The sequence below is a fragment of the Saccostrea echinata genome, unplaced genomic scaffold (assembly GCF_033153115.1).
Source record: "Saccostrea echinata isolate AGI-Se365-2 ecotype Australia unplaced genomic scaffold, CSIRO_AGI_Sech_v1 ptg000037l, whole genome shotgun sequence".
In the NCBI taxonomy this organism is placed as follows: Eukaryota; Metazoa; Mollusca; class Bivalvia; order Ostreida; family Ostreidae; genus Saccostrea; species Saccostrea echinata.
In genome coordinates, this window is record NW_026889786.1 from 3,898,190 (window position 1) to 3,921,121 (window position 22,932).

The 22,932-nt window shown below is 35.5% G+C and overlaps 3 protein-coding genes across 3 annotated transcripts; 1 reads left to right on the plus strand and 2 right to left on the minus strand.

Annotated features, from left to right (window-relative positions):
• Positions 1-5,174: 5,174 nt before the first annotated feature.
• Positions 5,175-5,908, minus strand: LOC133200265 (frequenin-1-like). The gene is made up of 2 exons (XM_061336081.1): positions 5,540-5,908; positions 5,175-5,366 (listed from the first exon to the last, which is right to left on the minus strand). The coding sequence occupies exons 1-2, from the start codon at positions 5,906-5,908 to the stop codon at positions 5,175-5,177; spliced, it is 561 nt and encodes a 186-aa protein (XP_061192065.1).
• A 5,526-nt stretch (positions 5,909-11,434) lies between these two features.
• Positions 11,435-12,521, minus strand: LOC133200266 (visinin-like protein 1). Its single transcript, XM_061336083.1, has 2 exons — positions 12,141-12,521; positions 11,435-11,960 (listed from the first exon to the last, which is right to left on the minus strand). Exons 1-2 carry the CDS (start codon positions 12,519-12,521, stop codon positions 11,769-11,771), a joined length of 573 nt encoding a protein of 190 aa, XP_061192067.1. The 3' UTR covers positions 11,435-11,768.
• Positions 12,522-13,945: 1,424 nt separating this feature from the next.
• On the plus strand, positions 13,946-15,995 carry LOC133200267 (neurocalcin-delta-like). The gene is made up of 2 exons (XM_061336084.1): positions 13,946-14,364; positions 15,030-15,995. The coding sequence occupies exons 1-2, from the start codon at positions 13,984-13,986 to the stop codon at positions 15,213-15,215; spliced, it is 567 nt and encodes a 188-aa protein (XP_061192068.1). The 5' UTR covers positions 13,946-13,983; the 3' UTR covers positions 15,216-15,995.
• Positions 15,996-22,932: the final 6,937 nt, after the last annotated feature.

The following is a 22,932-nucleotide window of genomic DNA, read 5'->3' on the forward strand; positions in this document are numbered from 1 at the left end:
AAAATGAAAGCGCTAAAGCTTTACTAAACATTTTCGTGTTTCTTTTCTTTAAAATTGTATCTAGATATATTTTCTTTGTATTGGGTAAATTAAAGTCCAAGGTAAATCCAATGATCAACTTGAAATATCCACTTTTTTGCCTCTTGGAGGTGCTAAAGATTGATATTGAAATACTGGACTATTTATAAATAGAAGAATTTTTTGATATTTTACCATAGATATTGTATTTAACCATATTTGATAATATTCTGTATTTATACACTTCTTTCTTTAAATGTAATGAGTTTTTGGTGATAACTTTTTTATTGCTATCATATCCATTTTGATAAATGGCTCTATTGCAACATTATACATGTACTTTACTTTTGTCCATATTTCATAATATTTGACAATGTTGTGAATCTTTCTTCTTTATTTTGACTTTTTTGTAGTTATAAGTATATGTTTATAAATTTTTGCAATAATCATTGGAAATATTATTTTCCTCGAAGTTAATGTATGTATTCTTTAGCAATAATATTATAGACTGTCAGTGTTTACATATACATTTTTATGTTAAGATGTATATCTCCATAAGTTTATCTTTTTTTCTATATATATATTTGTATACACCACATACATATTATAATGAAAACAATATGATTAAAAGTAGATAAGGATATTTTACTTTTCTTATTTTTACAAACTTAAAGTAGCCTGGGCACAGTTGCATTGTTTACATTTTAAATTTCTATGTTTATTCAAAAATAAATTAAGTTTAATGAATTGAATTTATGTGAACATTCTTAGAATTCATTGACAACGACATTCTTCTTTACATCATATGTCAAACATCTGTGTTTGTAAACAGGGCACAAGCTCTGTTATTGTTAATGTTTACGTTTTACCAGGCGTGTTCAATTTGCTTACTTTGCATACATCACTGGGCATGGACTGACAATACTGATGAGTTGGTTTTACTTTCTTGCATTTCTTGTCTTAATTATGTCGCCCCGAACAAAGTCAGGCGACATATTGCTATTGTGTGCCTAAAAACCTTGTCCGGGAATTTTCTCGCAGATGGCTGGGACAATCTTCCTGAAACTTTCCACAAAAGACGATCACTAGTAACTGTTGTACTTGTGCAGTGCAGACTTTCAGTTTCAAAATGGCTACTGCTTCCATGGAAATGTGTGAAACGTGACGAAATTTGTCCGGGCGTGTTCTCACTGGTCCCTTGAACATTCATCATTAAACTTTATAGAAATGATGATCAGTAATTGTAGTTGTGTGATTCGCATTTCAAATTTTCAAATTGTCATTTGTTGCCATGGAAACAGAGGAAAAGTGAAAATTCTTTAACTTCGATTTTCTCAATAACTGCTCGAGCAATCATTTTGAAACTTTAATGGATGATTCCTTGCATTGGGTGAAAAGGATTTCTATTTTTAAAATAACTCGAATTGGCCGCACATAATTACCTTAGAAACAAAACAGAAAAAAGGGTATTATGCTCACATATGTTCTCAGAGGTGGCTTGGACAATCTTGAGGAAACTTTACAAAAATTATAATTAGAAACTCTAGGTGTGCAGTCAACATTCAATTTTTTCTAAATTCCCACCGTTGCCATGGAAGCGGACGAAAAGTGAAAAATCTTTAATTTCTATTTTTCTCAGTAAGTACGCAAGCAATCTTTTGGAAACTTTAAAGGTTTATTCCTTTTACTGGATCAAATTGTTTTCCGCAAAAAAATTGGAGCAGGCCCAATGCTTCAGCCACCAGAACGAAGTCGTATTTTGGTTCACCTTAGTTTTGTACTCGAGCGTTCTCGTAGATAGCTTTCAAAATCTTCATGAAACTTTACAGAAATAAAAATCAGCAACCCTAGTTGTGCATGGGATATTTTATTTTTTCAAAGTTTGTCGCTGACGACAGGTAAGGAACAAATGATTTAAGAAAAATCGTGGTCACGTAACCATTGTATGCTATCAGAAGTTTCTTTTAATCAAAGTACTGAAAGACTGATAAGAGTTGATGGTTGTCCATTGATTGTATGTTGTTTAACGTCCCTCTCGAGAATTTTTCACTCATATGGAGACGCCACCATTTACCGGTGGAGAGCTGCAAATTTTGTCCTATACTCGGCACTTACGGCCATTGAGCAGTGAGGGATCTTTTTCGTGCCAGCACCTACTGCGACAGGGACCTCGGTTTATACAGTCTCATCCGAAGGAACGGTCTCCACGTCCCACAGTGGGATTCGAACCCGCGACGTAAGGATCAACTCTTTACTTCGCGACTTTAGAGCAGACGCTCTAACCACTGCGCCACGCGGGCGACTGATGGTTGTCCAAGATTAGCTAATGGTTATTGCTTTAGTGATGAGAAAATGAAATGTCTATTTAGAAAGAGAAATTTGAATTTCCATTAGATTTCTGATGTCAATTTCATGACATGATGCAATGTATTTTAAAATCCAATTAACAGATAATACGTTATGAAATTATAAGAAAACGATATTTCTTTCTTTTTACAGTATTATTATACAAGTTATACATTTATTGAGCATTGCTACCTTATTTTAAGAAATGAAATGAACTTGCACAACTATCATAAAATATATTAAAACCACAATTTTTGAAATGAACTTGCACAACTATCATAAAATATATTAAAACCACAATTTTTGAAATTCTGCATAGTGTATGCAGCAATTATGTTTTTGATAAGTATCGTTTTTCTCTGAATTTTTTTTTCTTAAATAATGCTTTATTTTTCACATGCAGTTTTCAAATAGAATCCTGTTAACTAATAAATGTAAAGTTGAAAACGTTACTGTACATTTTTACTACCTTCCCCCTTACACACACACGCACGCGCCTCACCCAGAATAACAACAACATAAAATATTTCTCTTAACCCGAAATCAACCCCTGATCGACTTTAAATCTACTTAAGACCCAAAATAAATTTTCATGAAAATGTGCTTGCCTATGACTCAATTAGTTAATCGCCGAATTTCTGTACTGATGAACAGAGATGTAAAAATTCACTTTTTCCCTAATATATGAGTTTATATTCCGCTGCCGTGATGCTTTTTCTGTTGCGTGTGTGTAAATCATCTTATTTACGATTACTTCATCTTAATATAAACCACTTGTTTTAGTTAAATTATTTCCGGTATCAGTAGTGACTAAAAACTAGCGATATTATTCCTTCAATGCAATTTAATTCTCCGGATATGTTAGTGTTAGTTACATGTATAAACATCTGTGTTCTGATGTATTTCATGTTCAACAATCAGAAATAAAACAAAAAAGAGGTTTTTGAGGAAATCAAAATTATTACTAATAGAACAGAATAATACACTCTTAGACCATTTCTGATAAAGCCAGTTCGGGGCGACATACGCTATTGCTTGCAATAGCAGACTTTTTAGTTTTCTTTCTAGCTTATAGTTTTAATATTGTTCATTAATACACAGCAAAATTTCTACGTTTATCAAGTATTATGGATAAAGTTTACTTTGTGAAAGTGCAAGGATATGTGTCAATCAAATGCATCCCGAAATTCGTAGTTTTAAAAGAAGTTTCTAAACCCATTTTTATTATATTTGAATGCACATGAAATGCTCTAGGTACATAAAGTCATGATATTCTACTGAAGATTTTAGAAAATATTTAACTTGAATTCAGTGTCCAAGCCCCTTTAAGGTAGTTTTACAATATAAAACAGTTCATAATTAAATTTCTTGACATTGCAAGTTTTGCTCATAACTTTACTATAGTTTAAATATATAATTTATTTGTTTTTGATAGTTTTAATGGCTCTTTTACCTTTTAAATACGTTATTTCCAAGTCATTGAATTGTCCATCCCTCCTTGCACATACTTCTTTACCTTGAAATTAAAGTAGCTTGTGTGTTCCTTTTTTTTTTTTTTTTTTAAATGTTATTTTTGAAACTTTGAAAAAAATTAAATACAGTTACTCATCCAAGGTAAAAGTATACCAGGGGAATATTAGATACTAGTAACAAGATACTTCCTAGTAACCTTCAGGATATATCATAAAACAAACTTTTAACGGTTGTTTAAGATCAGCTCTTTGTTAATTACTGATAATAATCAGAACAAAGCTTATTCCTAAATGTGTTTAAAGAGCAGGAGGAGGTCAGGACTTAAGTAGGCATGAGAGTGACAAATATATTATATCCTGTATAACATTAATGCAAACATGGTTATTTTCTCTGTTAACCATAGAATTTCATGACAAATTCTGAATATTCTGAATATTGCGAGAGCATTTCATAGCGGCGATATATTACAAAATCGTCTTCAGAGACTTACCTTATTTCAAAATTATTAAATCTAAGAATCTCGGGCCCATTTTAGCTCTTTCACGCACTAAAATTTATCCTTAATATCTAAGAGAAGTGAGAAATCTTTACTTTATAAATAAAATATGAAAACTATGAACAAGAAAAGTCAGAATAGAATGTTAGAAGGTGTAAGGTTCTGAAGAATGCAAAACTTTTCATAATTGTGATTTCAAATCATTAATCTTAAGTTATCTTTAAGATAAAAAGAGAAATTTAAAATTGTAAACAAGTTTGTCTAAGCCATTTAATCATGACGTCAGAAGTAAACATATAACAATGAGAAAACTCAATGTTTTATGTTACAAAATGCGCATAATCGTGTTAGAAACAAAACGTTCTATTAAATACAGGTCGCCTAACTAATACATGTAAAAACAATGATCTTATTTACTGTCCCCGAGACAGGAACACGATGTTCTATACCGAGCGCCTAACCTTACCACCAATACAATATTCTATATACACAAACAAATACAATGTTGTATAATACACAGGTCGCGTAAGAAAATAGAAACACAATAATTTTCCCGTGAAATTAATGTAATCATAGTATATACACTATAAATGTACAATATGCATATATCTCTCACCAATTTCTAATGTAAAATAATACCTCTCATCGCTAAATTAAACACTTACAGTGTATACATACTTTTTGAGTAAGTTTATACAAGATTATGGACGAAGTCATCTTCAAACAGTTGGTACATAATGAATTGCAATGAGTTTCATTTTCTCACAAAAGACTAAGTTTTTCAATGATTTACAATTGAATTATTAGTCATGTGTAAAAAAAAAAATCATACAGTGAGATACTAGTCACTCCATGTCGGGGGCTTTGGATTCACTATATGCAGAATCCGTGAATCTCGCCTAGCAGCCTGTGTAAATTCCTCTAATGTAACGGATTCGTCATTATCAGCATCCATTTCCTCAAAGAATTCGCTAGCAACCTGATGTCCACTTTTCCCATCTTCAATAGAACTCCCTAGCATTTGCTCATAAGCCTACAATACAAAAAATATTACATTTCTACACAAAAAGACACTTAAGCATGTTCGCCAAAATAACACCAAAAAGAAACACAATAAATGGAAATGATTTCAGAAGCCACCTCGTTCTCGATGTGCTTGTAATTTCGAAGGCATTTGGAACACTTGAAGAAACCTACAGTATTTACCTCCAGTATTTCCCCTACTTCTGTTTGCGTTATTGTCCCACTGTTGTCCTTATCATACAACCTAAAGGCAGCCTGAATCCTCTCTTCAATATCGTCACTATCACACAGACAGATGTGACGAACAAACTCAGCAAAATCTACTTCTCCATTCCCGTCTTCGTCAAATAATCGAAACATCTCGTCTGCGTAATGAGATGAATTCCCTGGAAAAACCTGTTTGTAAACCTCTCTGAACTTCGTCCTGGTCAGTGCTTTGTGCTTCCCACCGCTCCATTCGCGGAATAAATGCTTCAGAGCTTCAAGCTCGTTGATGTTAATCCTGTGACGCTGCATCAGCCCCTCGTCCAAACTGCTGTGTTTTTGGCCCATTTCGTGTTCTCTTTGCAGGTTTCTACAGACGCAGTGGAGGAAAATTGTTCCTTTGCTACTACTTTGTTATAGGAAGTGAAATTTAAAACAATAACAGAAAAAACAACTTACTATACGGATCGATAATCTTTAATGAATCGATCGACAAATGACTAATCAAGCAATTCAGCGTATTTTCACTTATGTAATTTAATATTTAACAGTGAAACAAACACAAATAATACAACTTTTTATTGCATGCATGAAGGGCATCGATTCTTCTTTCTCAATAAAAGAAATGTAAAATTGTGTCCACTCCCATAACCATAGAGAATATACAGAACGAAAAGTTTCTAACGAGGAATGTAGCACTTAAGATTTAAAGGTGGGTGATGATAATAAAGAACGAGAAATAAACTTTTTTAGTTTGAATTTAAAACACTCAATACACTTTTTGGAGCTTGTACTTTAGTGTTTTCAAGACAGAACTAATATAGTTGTATAAATAAAGAATATGTTTAGGATTAAAGCTACGAAAATGTAACTTACAGAAAGCTGATTCCTTAGACGTAGTAGACTTCAATCAACAAGATATAGATCTCTCTTAAATTAGGGTAGGTAAGAGTCACGCGTACGCGAAATTGATAGTTTTCTACAGAGTAACAAGATACATAATTGAAGATATTTTGTCAAAATTTAAAGTCTTTCTTACTATGACCTTAAAATTAAATTTACACCTTGAAAAATTATCTAAGTTAATGAGACATGATAAATCCTAAGAGAGAATTTGTTCCATATAACCGTTACTGCGGTACCCGTCTCAAGAAGCAATATTCAAATTAGAAAGGAAAATTTCATGGATTTGAATATGTAATCTTCAAATATAATTGAATAATACTAGCTTCTAAAATTCTGTTTGAAACATTGAAATATCTTGACGACCTTTGGCACCTTTCCAGAGTTGAATAGCAATTAATATTGCCTCTCTGCATACGACGAGCTTTACACACACATGCAAATTCATTGCACATATGTAAATATACTCACCTAAGCCGCTCTCGGCACATAAATTTACTAAATAAATTTATTAATCTGCAAAATTTAACCATTTAATACCCCATTCATATGACACGATTTGCATACCTCAGTATATTTTACACATATGTAAATTTACTTACATGTGCAATTTTTGTTGTATGAACTGATTTGCTCATATGCAAATTATGCACAGTTGAGTAAATTTGCACCTGGTCAGGACAAGGTGTAAATTAACTTTTGCATACACGTTGTCGCAAATACATGGTAGATGGTAACAGCCACCTTCTTCTTTACATCCAACAGCTCTTCTACAGTCTTTGGGTTGGGACAAAAGCATTTCCCAACTTCTCACAAAATTTTATGAAATTTTCCTTAAACATTCAAAATTCTTACACCAATCTTCGTCCTTTAAGTCATAAAGAACGGTTTTGTCGTACCAATTTTTGGATCGGATTTTTCTTCTACTTCCTTTGAGGAACATCCAAAAGTTAATCCTATACCTAAATAGTAAGTTAATCCTATACCCAAATAGTAAGGAAATACCCCTTTTCTGTGAAAATTCACAAGTCTGAAGCGGTCCATCTCCTTATTTTAAATGACAATTTGAGGATTTACTTATGGTACATAAATCTCGTCTGAATGCATAGCAAATTAACTTTTACTTATGTGTGTAAATTTACTCATCTGTAAATTTGCACACATAAGCAAATTTTCGTCGTATGAATGGGGTATAAGTAAAGTTGCAAATCTTTTTACTCACATAAGCAAAAGCAAATATTTTGCTCCTGTGGGCAGTTCTCGTCACATGAATGCAGAATAAAATTTACTTATACAAGTATATCAGTGTTCATCATTGACCCTTTCTTAATATTATGCATCACTCTTGTTAACTGTCACATTTATTGCATTGATCTGTTTTTTACCTGATTCTCCAAGTGAGTATCAGAGATGACTTCCAAAAAAGGAATTATGGTAAAAAAGGGGCTCAGAACGCTTCTCTCAATTTGGGATGAACAAACTAAAGCATTGAAGAGCGACTGGAAAACCATGGTGAAATTTAAAACATAGTTGCCAATGAAATGAAATGTCAGAGATATTAAGGGTTTGAGAAGACAAAATCAGTGCAAAATACGTATTTATACTCTAAAGAGGTCATATAGAGAATGTAAATCAAAACTAAAAAAAAAAAGCAGCAAAGGCAGAAAAATATGTAAATGTTTTGAAGAACTTGATTTAATACTTGGAAGCAAAAAGATACATCTTCCCCTTTAATAGTAATCGATCAACTTCGGTAAAAACGAAAGCACGAGGATTCAGGTGAAAGTGATTCAACTGCAAATGAAGAACAAATAGAAAGAAATTCCCGGAGATTATGTCAGTGATACACCTAGTATAAAAAAATGAAAATCCTGAAAGCCAAGATGAACAAGATAAAGAAATAAGAGGCCCAAACTTCCAGAAAAAGGCAAATGATGTCACTGACGGTAAGCCCAGAGAAAAGACTGAAGAGAATAGAATAAGAAAAACAAAACTTGAAGTTGCTCTCAGATCTGTGATGGAGGGATGCAATACAGCAAATGAAAGGCTAAGCTAATTAATGTTGAGTGCCAGAAATTGGATTAAGAGAAACAGAAATTGGACATAGAAATATTAAGGCTAGAATCAAAAGAAAGACAGAAACATGATGGAAGACATCAGTTTAATGTAAAGAAAATGATCATGAGTGCAGTGGAGTAACGTCAGAGAGGAGAACAGTATTTATCCAACCAAACTGGAGGTGGACAAATGGCGGCTGGATCCACCCAGTGAGTATTACGTCCCGTTCGAGAATTTTTCACTCACATAGAGACGTCACCATAATAACGGTGAAGGGCGTCAAATTTAGACCTTTACTCGGCACTCAGGTCCTTTGAGCAGTTCTTTATCGTGCCAACGCCTACCGTGACAAGGGGCCTCGGTCTTAAGGTCTCCTCCGAATGACCCGCAACTTTCACTTCAAAACGCCGAGCGCTTGGCGAAGGAACAGTTGTTACCTTTTTTTTTATCGACTTAGGTCAGTCGCGGCCGTGATTCGTACACATGACCTTCCGATCACGGAGCGAGCGCTCTACCGACTGAGCTACCGTGACGGTGTAAGTCCTAATAAAGTGACATAATGAGGATTTCAATCATTTGTCTTTAATTTTACTGCAAAGTATACAACAGAGCCCTTTTTACTAAATAATGTTTAAAATTTATGTTTAGACAGATTAAGCTGACTATCTTATCGATTGTTCTTTGCACATAAAAACATCTCCTAAAAAATCAATGAAAAATCTTAGAAAATCATACAGACAGACTGACAGAGAACATGTTTGAATGCAAAAACTCTTTCCTACTTTGTTGTCAAGGGTAGAGAATTTTAGCTAATAATCAAAGATAGAAGAAAAATAACTACCTTCCTTCCAAAAATAATGAATTTTAGCTAATAATCAAAGGTCAAAAGTAAATCGCCTTTGTTAGCAGTGGTAATAAATTCTAACTAGTAATACAAGAGGCCCATGGGCCACATCGCTCACCTGAGCACATTGGCTAGGAAAAAGCACAAATCACTTCAGTATTGAAAAGTTTAAAGAGGGGGGGGGGGCTTGGATTTTGAACTACCTGAGGATGTTTCCATATCAATATAACAAATGGCTTTGCTGTTCTTGAGCAGGAGATTTTTAAAGATTTTTTCCTATATATTCCCTTGTAAAAAAAAATGATCCCCCATTGTGGACCCTCCCTACCCCCCCCCCCCACATCATTTGAACAAACTTGAATCTACACTACCTGAGGATGCTTTCATATCAATATGACTAAACATGGCTTTTCTGTCGTTGAAAAGATTTTTTCCTATATATTCCTATGTAAAAATTTTGATTCCACATTGTGGCCCCACCCTACCCCTGGGGGTTATGATTTGAACAAACTTGAATCTACACTACCTGAAGATGCTTCCATATCAATATGACAAAACATGGCTTTGCTGTTTCTGTGAAGAAGATTTTTCAAGTTTTTTCCCCTATATATTCCTATGTAAAACTATGATCACCCATTGTGGCCCCACCCTACCCCCAAGGGTCATGATTTGTACAAACTTGAATCTACACTACCCGAGGATTCCATATCAATATGACTAATTGTGGCTTTGTTGTTTTTGAGAAAAACAATTTCAAGATTTTTCCAACATATTTCTATGTAAAACTTTGATCCCCCATTTAGGCCCACCCTATCCCCGGGGGTCATGATTTGAACAAACTTGAGTCTGCACTACCTAAGGATGATTCCATATCAATATGACTAATTGTGGCTTTGTTGTTCTTGAGAAGAAGATTTTAAAAGATTTTTTTCTATATATTCCTATGTAAAACTTTGATTCCCATTGTGGCCCCACCCTACCCCCGGGGGTCATGATTTGTACAAATTTGAATCTACATTACCTGAGGATGATTCCATATCAATATGACTAATTGTGGCTTTGTTGTTCTTGAGAAGAAGATTTTAAAAGATTTTTTTCTATATATTCCGATGTAAAACTTTGATTCCCCATTGTGGCCCCACCCTACCCCTGGGGGTCATGATTTGTACAAATTTGAATCTACACTACCTTAGGATGATTCCATATCAATATGACTAATTGTGGCTTTGTTGTTTTTGAGAAAAACAATTTCAAGATTTTTCCAACATATTTCTATGTAAAACTTTGATCCCCCATTATGGCCCCACACTACCCCGGGGTCATGATTTGAACAAACTTGAATCTACACTATGTAATGAAGGTCTCACATAAGTTTCAACTTTTACAGCCCAGTGGTTCTTGAGAAGAAGATTTTTAAAAGATACCACCAAATTTTCACTAATTCGTAATTATCTCCCCTTGAAAGAGGGTGTGGCCCTTCATTTGAACAAACTTGAATCCCCTTTACCCAAGGATACTTTGTGGCAAGTTTGGTTGAAATTGGCCCCGTGGTTCTGGAGAAGAGTCGAAAATGTGAAAAGTTTACAGACGGACGGACAGACGGACGACGGACAAAATGTGATCAGAAAAGCTCACTTCAGCCTTCGGCTCAGGTGAGCTAAAAATGTAAGAAAGCTGACTGTTTTGTTGGCAGGAGCAATCAATTTCAAGCTAATAATTTACTTAAAGTAAAAAAGTTAACTACCTTTATTGGCAGGGATAATAATTTTTAACGAATAATTATAATTTTGAGGTTTCACGGTATTAAAGGTAATTGTGATTCGCTGCTTACATTTGGGATTTGCAAGCAAATACATATCTTCTTGTGTTAAGATATGGATAGTTTGTGTTTAAAAGAGCCAATCTGCAAGAATAGTTAAATTTGGTTTTGAAAGAAGTACACACGTTGGGAAAAATAAGAATGAGATGTGCTGGAGAGAACTTTCCGATATCATTGATGGTACATACATACATACATAAAACGTATGACATACTTTATTTTTAAGACAAATGAAAAGAAAGTTTTATGTTTACAGTAAAACATTTAAGAAGAATTCAGGCTTATACGATGCAAAATTATAATCAAACTGAACTCTCAACATGCATAGGAAATTAAGAAGTTACGTAGTATTTCACATCAACATTATAACTCCTGATATTTCTGTTTAATATATCTTGAAAATGTTAATTAAATTTTCTATAACATATATATAAAGACATGGCGAATGATCGAGGAGACTTTAACGTTAAACAAACTCTTACATGTGTATTTGTTTCACGGACACTCACGGTTTGTTTAAACATTTAAGTTCTAAAATCTGTCATAGCAAACACATCAGTGGCGCCAAAGACTTTCCAGACAATCTAGTCTACCCAGTTTGGAGGTTTAGGATTAACTATACTTAGGATTGCAGAATTTCGTCTCGCTGCGTATTGAAATTCATCAAATGTTACAGATTTATCACCGTCAGCATCCATTTCTGCGAAGAATTCTTTGGCGATTTGGGCTCCTGTTTTTCCACCTTCCAATGGAACACCAAGCATATTTGTATAAGCCTAAAAAAAAGGAAACAGTACACAAAAATGAATGGATCGGCTAAGTAAATTCCTTGAAATAGAAATTTATTAAATCCCTTGAATGGAATGGCAATATTTGAAGGAACTTAAATTGATTCTTAACAATCTGAAGTGTTGGAGAGGTCTTTGTTAAAAGTCATAGATTTTAAACATTCTTACCTCTAACATGTTCCTTACTTCCGTCTGTGTTATTGTTTTACTGTTATCTTTATCATATAAAGCAAAAGCTATCTCTATTTTCTCTTCTATATCGTCACTATCACACATACAGATGTTCCTTACAAATTCCACAAAATCCACCTTTCCGTTACCGTCCATGTCGAACAATCGGAACATCTCATCTGCATACTGAGTGGATTTTCCAGGAAACAACTCATTGTAAACCTCTCGAAATTTTGTTTTTGTCAGAGCTTTATATTTTCCACCACACCGCTCACGAAATAATTTCCTCAAAGATTCAAGTTCGCTCTTATTAATTTTATGGCGCCTCATTAATTCCCTTTCTCCCTCTTTTTCTTGGCTACTATTATGTTGACCCATTGTTTGACCGAGGATCTGTTAGTCAAAATCCAATTACTAGGTCGTTGTCTTCTGTTTTCTTGAAAGACACAAAGTACTACAAAACGGAAGTCATTATGAATTAAAAACATCGATATCAAATCAATCAGCAGTGTCTTATTCCTTCAGGTATTTTAAACTGACAATAATAATAAAGAAGACCGTAACTGCAAACCAAACAATGTTTGCATATCTTACCTATGGCTTCCCTTGCATTTGGGGTGTCAGTTCTTTGAAAAAACTACCAATTCTTGTTCAAACAAAGATGTTCACAGAATTAACCTGGATACGACTTTTGTAAATATTTGTGAAACTTGTTGTTTAAATACACATTCTCTCTTAGGCTAACCTGTGGATTCCGGGTCTCACAATTAAGTGGATCATATTGCGAATTTTCTTTAACGCTTCCTTTGTACTGAAGGGAATTTAGGGACAAGGTCCCCTTCTGCTCAAGAAAAACCGCAATAACACCATTAAAGGCCCACACCAAAGAATATCTAATTATAGGCTTCTATCCTGTACGAAAGAATAAACATTTATTGAATAACATTCCGGATACTGCAGTCATTGATTGCATAACTTGTAGCGGGGTCCAGCTTATTTGTAATCTGAATGTTTTGTGCTTTATGAATGTATACATGGAAATAGAAAATAAGGAGAACTGCCATACAGATTGAAAGAGGACACATGAAAACAACAAAAATGATATATTTACAAGAATTATCTTTAATTTAATAAAAGATTATAAATTTCATCATTTTAAATACACTCATATTTTGTATTTATGGCTATCTTTTCGCTAAAAATTTTCTTCTTTGTCAGTTTTAAGGATGACCTAATCATATCCTTATTTTGAGCGACTTTTGAGCCAGATTTCTTTGTGCGTAAAATTGTCTTCATTTATTGGTCCATTTCAAATAAATGACATTTCTCTGATATTGGCATCGCTGAGAATTACAAATTTAGCAGAGATTAGCTGTTGTGACCATCTGAAGAACTATAATTTTTTGGATTTCTTTTGAGTTTCGGCAATGGCACTGCAGGGTATTTTTTGAGAACCTTTACATCAGAAAACCTCTTCACAAAAAGCTTCATGTTATCTGCAATATCTAAACATTCATGAATTTAAATGTCCCGATCGATTTTTGTTTACTGGTATACGAGTAACGATTCTACCTTTGAGTCAAGGTGCCTGTCAATTTAAACTAATATGGCGAAGAAGGAGAATTGGACATTCAAAGGTATGCAAACTGTTTTCTATGTACATGTATATAAAAAGAGGAGTGTTCATACCGTTGTATAAGATTCTCATATTTTAAAAAATCACATTTAAATATACATTATTTAAGTTTCTTCAAAATGTTCCATATGATTACTTCCGGGTTTCATTCTTTGGTATGTTTGTTTAGAAAGACACTGGAATGGGCAATAAAGAGAAGTCGAAATGGGAAATAAAACATCACGTTTAAAACCCTCTGCAATTCAAGATTTACAAAAGAGTGGAGTAGATTTTAGTGCGGACGAAATACAAGAGTGGTATGAAGAGTACCAGAAAAGCTGCAGGCATGGTCGATTTCTCACCGTCAAAGAGTTCAAGGACGTCTACTCAAAGATATTTGGCGGAGATGCAACGGCCTTTGCAGAACACGTGTTCAGAACGTTTGACTCGGATAAAAATGGAAAAGTGGATTTCAAAGAATTTTTGATTGGTTTGAGCGTGACTTCAAGTAGTGACGTTGAGAAAAAATTGAAATGGGCGTTCAGCATGTATGATATAGACGGAAATGGTTCCATCGATAAAAAGGAAATGACGTCAATGATGAGGGTAAACGTAATTCAACATTTGCTTGACTTGATTATGCAGCATAATCAATTGAACGTGATAAAGTTTGATTTATCATATCACTATACAACCCAATGTCATGTGTATACTAGCTAGCTACAAAAAAGACAAATATTTAAATGAGTAAGATTACGATGAGGGAGTTTAATTAATTATTTTCTTCTCTTCATTATGCAGAAGTACATTGTAGATGGAACCAGATTGAGTTACCATTCAGCAGAAAACTTTATGATTTAATCTGTAGTGTAATACAGTAGAAAATCAATTAGAAGATTCCTTGATCTTGTGTAACCACAACTCGGAATTTTCAAGTTGTTTACTGACATCACAATAAATAATTGATTGCTGTGTTGAGTCACAGTCATATAGCTGACTTCAAATATGGGTGATTGAATTTAGAAAAAAAAAAGCATGAGCAGTGTGTGTGTGTGATACATGTATATAGAAACCTGAACCTAGTCTAGGATCAGAGAAAGTGAAGCTTGTTTTTAGGACTTTTTAAAGAATGTTATTTTTACAACATTGGAAAAAAGTTAACACCACTCAAACTCTACCACAAAATATGTTTTTTCACCACATAGGGAAAAATTGATAAATTGTGACTGTTAATTAAATTGCAAAGAACATAATAAAATTTCCAATTACAGGCGGTGTATAAGATGACCCCATCAATAAAGAAGCCTGATGACGTCAGTACCCCTGAAAAGATGACCCGGAAGTTATTTGAAAAAATGGACGCCAATGGTGATGGAGAAATCTCATGGGAAGAATTTTATGATGGTGCCACGAAAGATCCGTTAGTTCTGGCTATGCTGCAGTTAAATCCCGACTAAAATAAACAACTCAAGCTATCATTTTGAGATGACTAATACTCTTTCTTTCATTTTCATATTGATACTGTTAATCAATTTTTATTCACGAGAGCTTTATTTTCGCGTAATTACTCGAGTCTGTCTGCTTGCGAAAATTACATTCTCGCGTATATTTGTTAGAAAGAATTACAGTAAAACTCGGTTATAACGAAGTCAGTAGGACCTGTGAAATTACTTCGCTGTATCCGTAATTCGTTTTATCCGTATAAGAAATTCATTAAATTTATATAGCTGGGGATCCAAGAAAAATTCGCAATATCCGTGAATTTGCTATATCCGTGTTCGTACTAAACTAGTTTTACTGTATATACAGCAAAACCCATAGGTCTCGAAAATTTTGTCTCGCTTATAAATGTCAAATAACTGACTCTCGAAAAATAAAATGTCACGAAAATAAAGTGATCTACAGTAGTTTATTGTTCTCTATTTATCTAATGATGTAAGTTAGAAAAAGAAGAGAAATGTCGCAATAACACAAAGAGTGATTTTTTTATCAATGCTTTGATGTTTATGCTAATCTACGTACCTAAGTAATCCTAGTAACTTTATAGTGTATCTTTATTGTTGAATTCAGGATTTCCACTTAAATAGGGGGTGTGGGTGTCAAATTAAAGCCGAAATATCTTAACAACAACAATATATATACATATACTAGACTTACTTATAAGCTTAAGTTACTTAAGTAAAAAATGACGCATTTAAATTTTTTAACTGATTAATAACTACAATGTTAACTGAAGCTTGACCATTTCATAGAAAAAATGAAAATCGTCTTCATACTTTTTTGGAGGAATAAGTTTCAATTTTTCCTTTGTGTCTGTGTTCTTTATGTTTGTACTTATTAAAAAATCAGAATAAAATAAACAGTATGCTGCATTTGATCCTACAAGAGCGTGCTAAAACAGTCAGTATGGTGTCTGCAGGGGGATCCTTTGGAAGAATTTATGGAAAATTAAAACAATGAAAAAATTATTTATTCTTCTAGTGAAAAATTGTTGCAAATAGATTAACAAACTTAAAAATGTCAAATATAAACAGCCAAGCTATTAAGTAAACACCACACCCCAATTTCAAGGTTGTTCCACAAAATTGGGGCAACCGGAAGTTGGGTGGAGTGGGTATGGACATCAAGGCACTGGATGACTAGCATAGCTATGTGATATGATTGTTAATTGCTGCATATTATTTGATTTTTAACTGGGAGACTGCTTTTGGTGTAACCTCAAGGTAAATCAAGGACCACCATCGGTAATCACCAACTTCATATATGGGCAAAAAATGTGTGCAATGCATGTCGGGAAATTGGTTTTCGGGCAAGAAGGTCATTTTAGGATGTTGTCATGACACTAAGACATTTGTTAATCCCACTGTTTTTGGGGAAAAAATGGCGTATTATATACACTAATACCGATTAGGCAAATGTGCATTTCACAAAAAAGATTAACAAGTGGTGCGTTAGCAATTTTGTCTAGTGTATGTATGTATGTATGTATATACATACATACATACATACATACATACATACATACATATATATATATATATATATATATATATATATATATATATATATATATATATATATATATATATATATATATATATATATATATATATATATATATATATAACTCTCGATGGCTCGAACTCCGATCTCTCGAAGTTCTCGATCTCTCGAAGTGAACCTCCGGTCCCGTTTTTTCCTCTATATAACTAAGCAAATTTACTCCCAATCTCTCGAACTCCCCATCTCTCGAAGTTCTCTATCTCTCGAACCAAGATCTGGGTCCCGTTACACACATTTCATTGTTTTTTACTCTCTATCTCTCGAAGTTTTGTTTTGATTACGCATGTATACATGTCAATCAAGCGTAAAATTAATGCACATTGGACTTACCTGGATAACAGTGAACGCCTGGGGCTGAGATGGACGTGTTAATTGGGTGTTTACATAAATGACACTACACCTGTGAATCGTCCGAGTGTTGAAATAATTAATTGGTTAACTGTTAAATTATAAACAGATCGCTTCACAACTTATTTTGACTGGACGGGACGATAATTTTGAGGAAATAATTTACGGACGTGTCAGTAATTTTTCCATAGATTATGAACTTTAATATTATTAGAGTCTACACAATCCCAGTTTGGCAAACATTGCACAAGAAATCCTATCTCAAGAACTGAATACCGATTACGAACAATCTTGTGAAGGACCAATCAAGCCCGGGGGAGAGCCAATTAGACAATTGCTATTCAGTTTCATGTAATCATGAAATGAGAACTAATAAATATTGAAACTTAAAATAATCATTTTATTTATTCAAAATACGATCATTGTTTTTGAAATCGAGTGAATTACCTGTAAAATATGAAAGAAAACGTGTAATGACATTATCAACATATACTTCCGGTATGTATAATAGTAGAGCAATGATGATCGGAACTGAAAATTCCGGATTTTATTTACTTTCTATCTCTCGAACCCCCCGATCTCTCGAACTTTTCTTACGGTCCCTTGAACTTCGAGAGATCGAGAGTCACCTGTATATATATATATATATATATATATATATATATATATATATATATATATATATATATATATATATATAATAGAGATAGAAAGCACTTCGAGAGATAAAAAGCACTAAAAACCAACAACACTGTATATCCGAAGTGTCGGATCTACTAAGTAGATACAAGGTCACGGATGGAGATTTATATAAAGCACTAAAAATGACCAACGACACGAACAATAATAATTGTCAAATTTTCGGGACAACCTGTCCCTTCCTCAGGACAAAGAAAAAAGTTAAGAAGTCATAAAAACAAAGGAAATAGAGAAGCAAAAACAACTAGCACTACTACTAAACTACCAAACACTAAATATTTACAAGGTTACATGTTTAATTTGGAGTTTATAAACAGTTGTGAACAAAGAAATCCGGAGCGCTATGAATTGCGTCCGGTCTATCGGGTGTACTCGGTGAAGTGTGATTTACATAATTGAACGAATTAATTATCGCTAATTAATTACGGCCAACAGTAAATCGTACATTGTCTTATTCTCTCAAAATAGCGTAACTCTACATGATAAAAAGAAATTAAAGAAAGATAATATGGAAGGACAATTTTGAAATATGAATTTGGATATATTATAAATTTGGAAATCGGAAAAAAGAAATAAACAAAAATGTGAGCTGTAAATATTTGGGTAGGTTGTTCCAGGATTATTAATACGAATTAACGGTAAAGTTTACGCTATATAGAGAGAATGAACTTGTTTGTTACAATTCGGGATTGGGTCTAGTTCACGTTCATCCTGGTGAAGTCATTAAGTTTGTTAATACCATTAGGGCGGAATGACTTCAGCCTGTGCATCCAGAACTTTTCCTTGCCTTTTCTCTGCGCGTCTGTCCATCTTGGATTATGGTCAATAACCACTACTGTCATGTCCTCCCATTTGTGACCTTCAAGGTTGAAATGTTCCCCAACGGGTTCATTGAGTTTTTTGGTCCTAATGGTAGAACGGTGATTATTGACTCTCCTGCGGAGATCTCCTGTTTCACCAACATACTGTTTGGAGCAAACTTTGCAGCTGATGAGATAAATGCAGTTGTCTGTTTGACAGGACAAATTCCCTAGTATTTTGTAGCTGCGGCCTGTAACGGGGCTGTTAAAACTGTCTGTGTCAGAGCTGTACTTACAGAGAAGACATCTTCTGTCAGAGCAAGTTTTAAAGCCCCCGTTAGGTAATGGATTGTCCAATCTGGTTCTTACTACCATGTCCTTCAGGTTCCTCGGGCGCCTGTATGCAGCCAATGGGGGCTCCTTAAAGACCTCTGCCATTCGTTTATTTGAGTGGAGAATTGGCAGATTCTTTTGAAGGATACCGCTGAGGTTCTTAAGGACGGGATGGTATGTGGTTACCAGAGGGACCCTGCCGCTATTGTCTTTTTCCTTGTAGCGTAATAGGTTTTGCCTGTCATGTCCCGCCATCTCATCAATAGCAGTTTGTACGGTGCGGGCATTGTAGCCTCTCTTGCATAAGTGGGACTTAAGGAGACCGCTTTGTTCTTGATATAAGGCAGGGGATGAACAGATGCGCCGAATTCTGGTGGCTAGACCCTTAGGCACACCCTTAAATGTGTGTGGGGGATGACAGCTAGTTGGCATAAGATACAGATGGGAATCTGTGGGTTTCGTGTGGAGACTGAACTCGATTTCACCATCAGTCAGGGTAGATGTAGTATCTAGGAATATGTTTTTCGAATTAGATACGTCTACCGTAAATTTGATAGACTGATGAAAGGTGTTGGCGAACGAAATGAATGCCTCGAGGCTCTCGCGACATTCCACCCACTTCATCTCTATATCGTCAATGAAACGCAACCAGCTAAGGGGCCTAAATGGTGCTTGAAAGAGCAAGTTGCGTTCCAGTCTGCCCATGAAAATATTGGCATAAGATGGTGCCATTTTCGTACCCATAGCAGTGCCATTAACCTGCAGGTAATGTTCTCCATTAAACATGAAGTTGTTATACTTGAGAACATGTTCAAGGAGCTTGGCAAGGGACTCGGTAGAAGGAATTTGTATGGATCTACTATCCCAGACTTCTCTACAGGCTTCGATACCCTCATCGTGCGGAATATTGGTGTACAAAGATGTGACGTCCATAGTCACGAGAAGGGTATGATCTGGAAGGCCAGTAGAGGGCGTCTTGTTGATGTAGTCCGTGGTGTCCTTGAGATAGGATGGCAAATTCTCTACGTGTGGACGGAGATGTAAATCGATGTATTCAGAAATTTTCTCCGTGGGGTGTCCAATAGCGCTAACTATAGGGCGACCTGGCATACCTTCTTTGTGTATCTTAGGAAGCAGATAAAATTGTCCTGGTCTACAGTCAATAGGATTGAGTGTCTCATAGACGTTGATACCAATCTCGTTTTTCTCAAACATTTCGTCAAGAGTTTTGGTGATGGCGGTGGAGAATTCTTTAGTGGGGTCAGAGTCCAGTTTCTTATAGAAACGTTCGTCTGAGAGTTGTCTATGGGCCTCCGCCATGTACGTCTCTTTGTCAAGCACTACTACTGTAGAGCCTTTGTCTGCTTTCTTGATTACAATGTCATCCCGATTCTTTAATGATTGTAAGGCGGATCTCTCTTCCTTACTCAAATTGTCGGGAGCCTTGTCTGGCATTGAAAGGAGTTTCTCTATGTCTGACTCCACGGCGTCAATATACGACTCAAGGGCTCCGCATTTGCCCGGTGCAGGTTCCCAGTCACTTTTTGGCCGATAGAGTTTGTGTTCCTCTAGGTCGTGCAATTGTGGCTGAGAAGAGTCATATGAGTCAACTTCGGAGTTTTTTCTAGAAAAATGCTCCTTCAACCGAAGTCTCCGAAAGAAAGCTCGGGTGTCCTCTCTGACTTGTTTTTCGTCGACCTCATGTGGCGTGGGACAGAAATTTAGCCCCTTGGAAAGAAGTGAGGTCTCCGATTCGGAGAGAGGAACACTAGATCTATTGAGCACTGGGCAGACGTCAGGAGTTTGTGAGGGTCCGTCCCTCGCGATTATTATTGTTCGTGTCGTTGGTCATTTTTAGTGCTTTATATAAATCTCCATCCGTGACCTTGTATCTACTTAGTAGATCCGACACTTCGGATATACAGTGTTGTTGGTTTTTAGTGCTTTTTATATCCTTTTTTCGCCAACTGTATCTTCTCAGATCCACCCGTATATCCATTATTTCTCTATTCTAATTCTCTGTACCTATCATTCATTTTTGTTTATTTCTATCATCGTTTGATTTTCTGTTTATTTATTTGTATTCCACTCTTGCAATTTAGTTCTTTCCACTCTTCTCTTCAAAATTTTATTCATGTAGCATTTGTTTTTATTTTTTGGGAATTCTTGTACGAGTTATCTCCTACGTATTAAGAAAATAGTGCAATCGTTCGTTGAATCTTCGACTTCACACGGCTACAGTTTAAAAATTAGTCATATTCTTTAGGCAATTACCTGTTTAGTTCCTTTTAAACATGTCTATAAAAAGTAATCCAACATTCAAACTTCTGAAGAAACAACACCAAAAATCAATCAAAACTGAACACCGGGTCTCGAATTTACAGACCTACTTAGAGTGTGACATTATACCTAAAGGTTTCCAGATTAATGTCACGCCTAACATAGGGCCGATCTCCAAACGCTTTCAAGAACGTTGGGAAGATATTACAAAGAGGTGTTCTAAACAATTGATGTCACTCTGTCTTTCTTGGGATATCCACAAGTTAGGACAATTTGAGAGTGATATCACTTCCTTAGAATCATCCCTCACTGATAGCATGTCCCAAGCTGATCTTGATGAAGCCCATAATATTATTGACACCTATAATATGGCCCTAACAAATGAACTCAACAAGACTCAAAGAAAGAAATTTCTCCGAGACAGTGTTCCACAGACCAGGAACAACCGATCAGAGGTCCGAGTTAACAAAACACGTAAACCCCGCTCGAGACGCTTCAAGCGCTTAACGACAATCGCGAGGGACGGACCCTCACAAACTCCTGACGTCTGCCCAGTGCTCAATAGATCTAGTGTTCCTCTCTCCGAATCGGAGACCTCACTTCTTTCCAAGGGGCTAAATTTCTGTCCCACGCCACATGAGGTCGACGAAAAACAAGTCAGAGAGGACACCCGAGCTTTCTTTCGGAGACTTCGGTTGAAGGAGCATTTTTCTAGAAAAAACTCCGAAGTTGACTCATATGACTCTTCTCAGCCACAATTGCACGACCTAGAGGAACACAAACTCTATCGGCCAAAAAGTGACTGGGAACCTGCACCGGGCAAATGCGGAGCCCTTGAGTCGTATATTGACGCCGTGGAGTCAGACATAGAGAAACTCCTTTCAATGCCAGACAAGGCTCCCGACAATTTGAGTAAGGAAGAGAGATCCGCCTTACAATCATTAAAGAATCGGGATGACATTGTAATCAAGAAAGCAGACAAAGGCTCTACAGTAGTAGTGCTTGACAAAGAGACGTACATGGCGGAGGCCCATAGACAACTCTCAGACGAACGTTTCTATAAGAAACTGGACTCTGACCCCACTAAAGAATTCTCCACCGCCATCACCAAAACTCTTGACGAAATGTTTGAGAAAAACGAGATTGGTATCAACGTCTATGAGACACTCAATCCTATTGACTGTAGACCAGGACAATTTTATCTGCTTCCTAAGATACACAAAGAAGGTATGCCAGGTCGCCCTATAGTTAGCGCTATTGGACACCCCACGGAGAAAATTTCTGAATACATCGATTTACATCTCCGTCCACACGTAGAGAATTTGCCATCCTATCTCAAGGACACCACGGACTACATCAACAAGACGCCCTCTACTGGCCTTCCAGATCATACCCTTCTCGTGACTATGGACGTCACATCTTTGTACACCAATATTCCGCACGATGAGGGTATCGAAGCCTGTAGAGAAGTCTGGGATAGTAGATCCATACAAATTCCTTCTACCGAGTCCCTTGCCAAGCTCCTTGAACATGTTCTCAAGTATAACAACTTCATGTTTAATGGAGAACATTACCTGCAGGTTAATGGCACTGCTATGGGTACGAAAATGGCACCATCTTATGCCAATATTTTCATGGGCAGACTGGAACG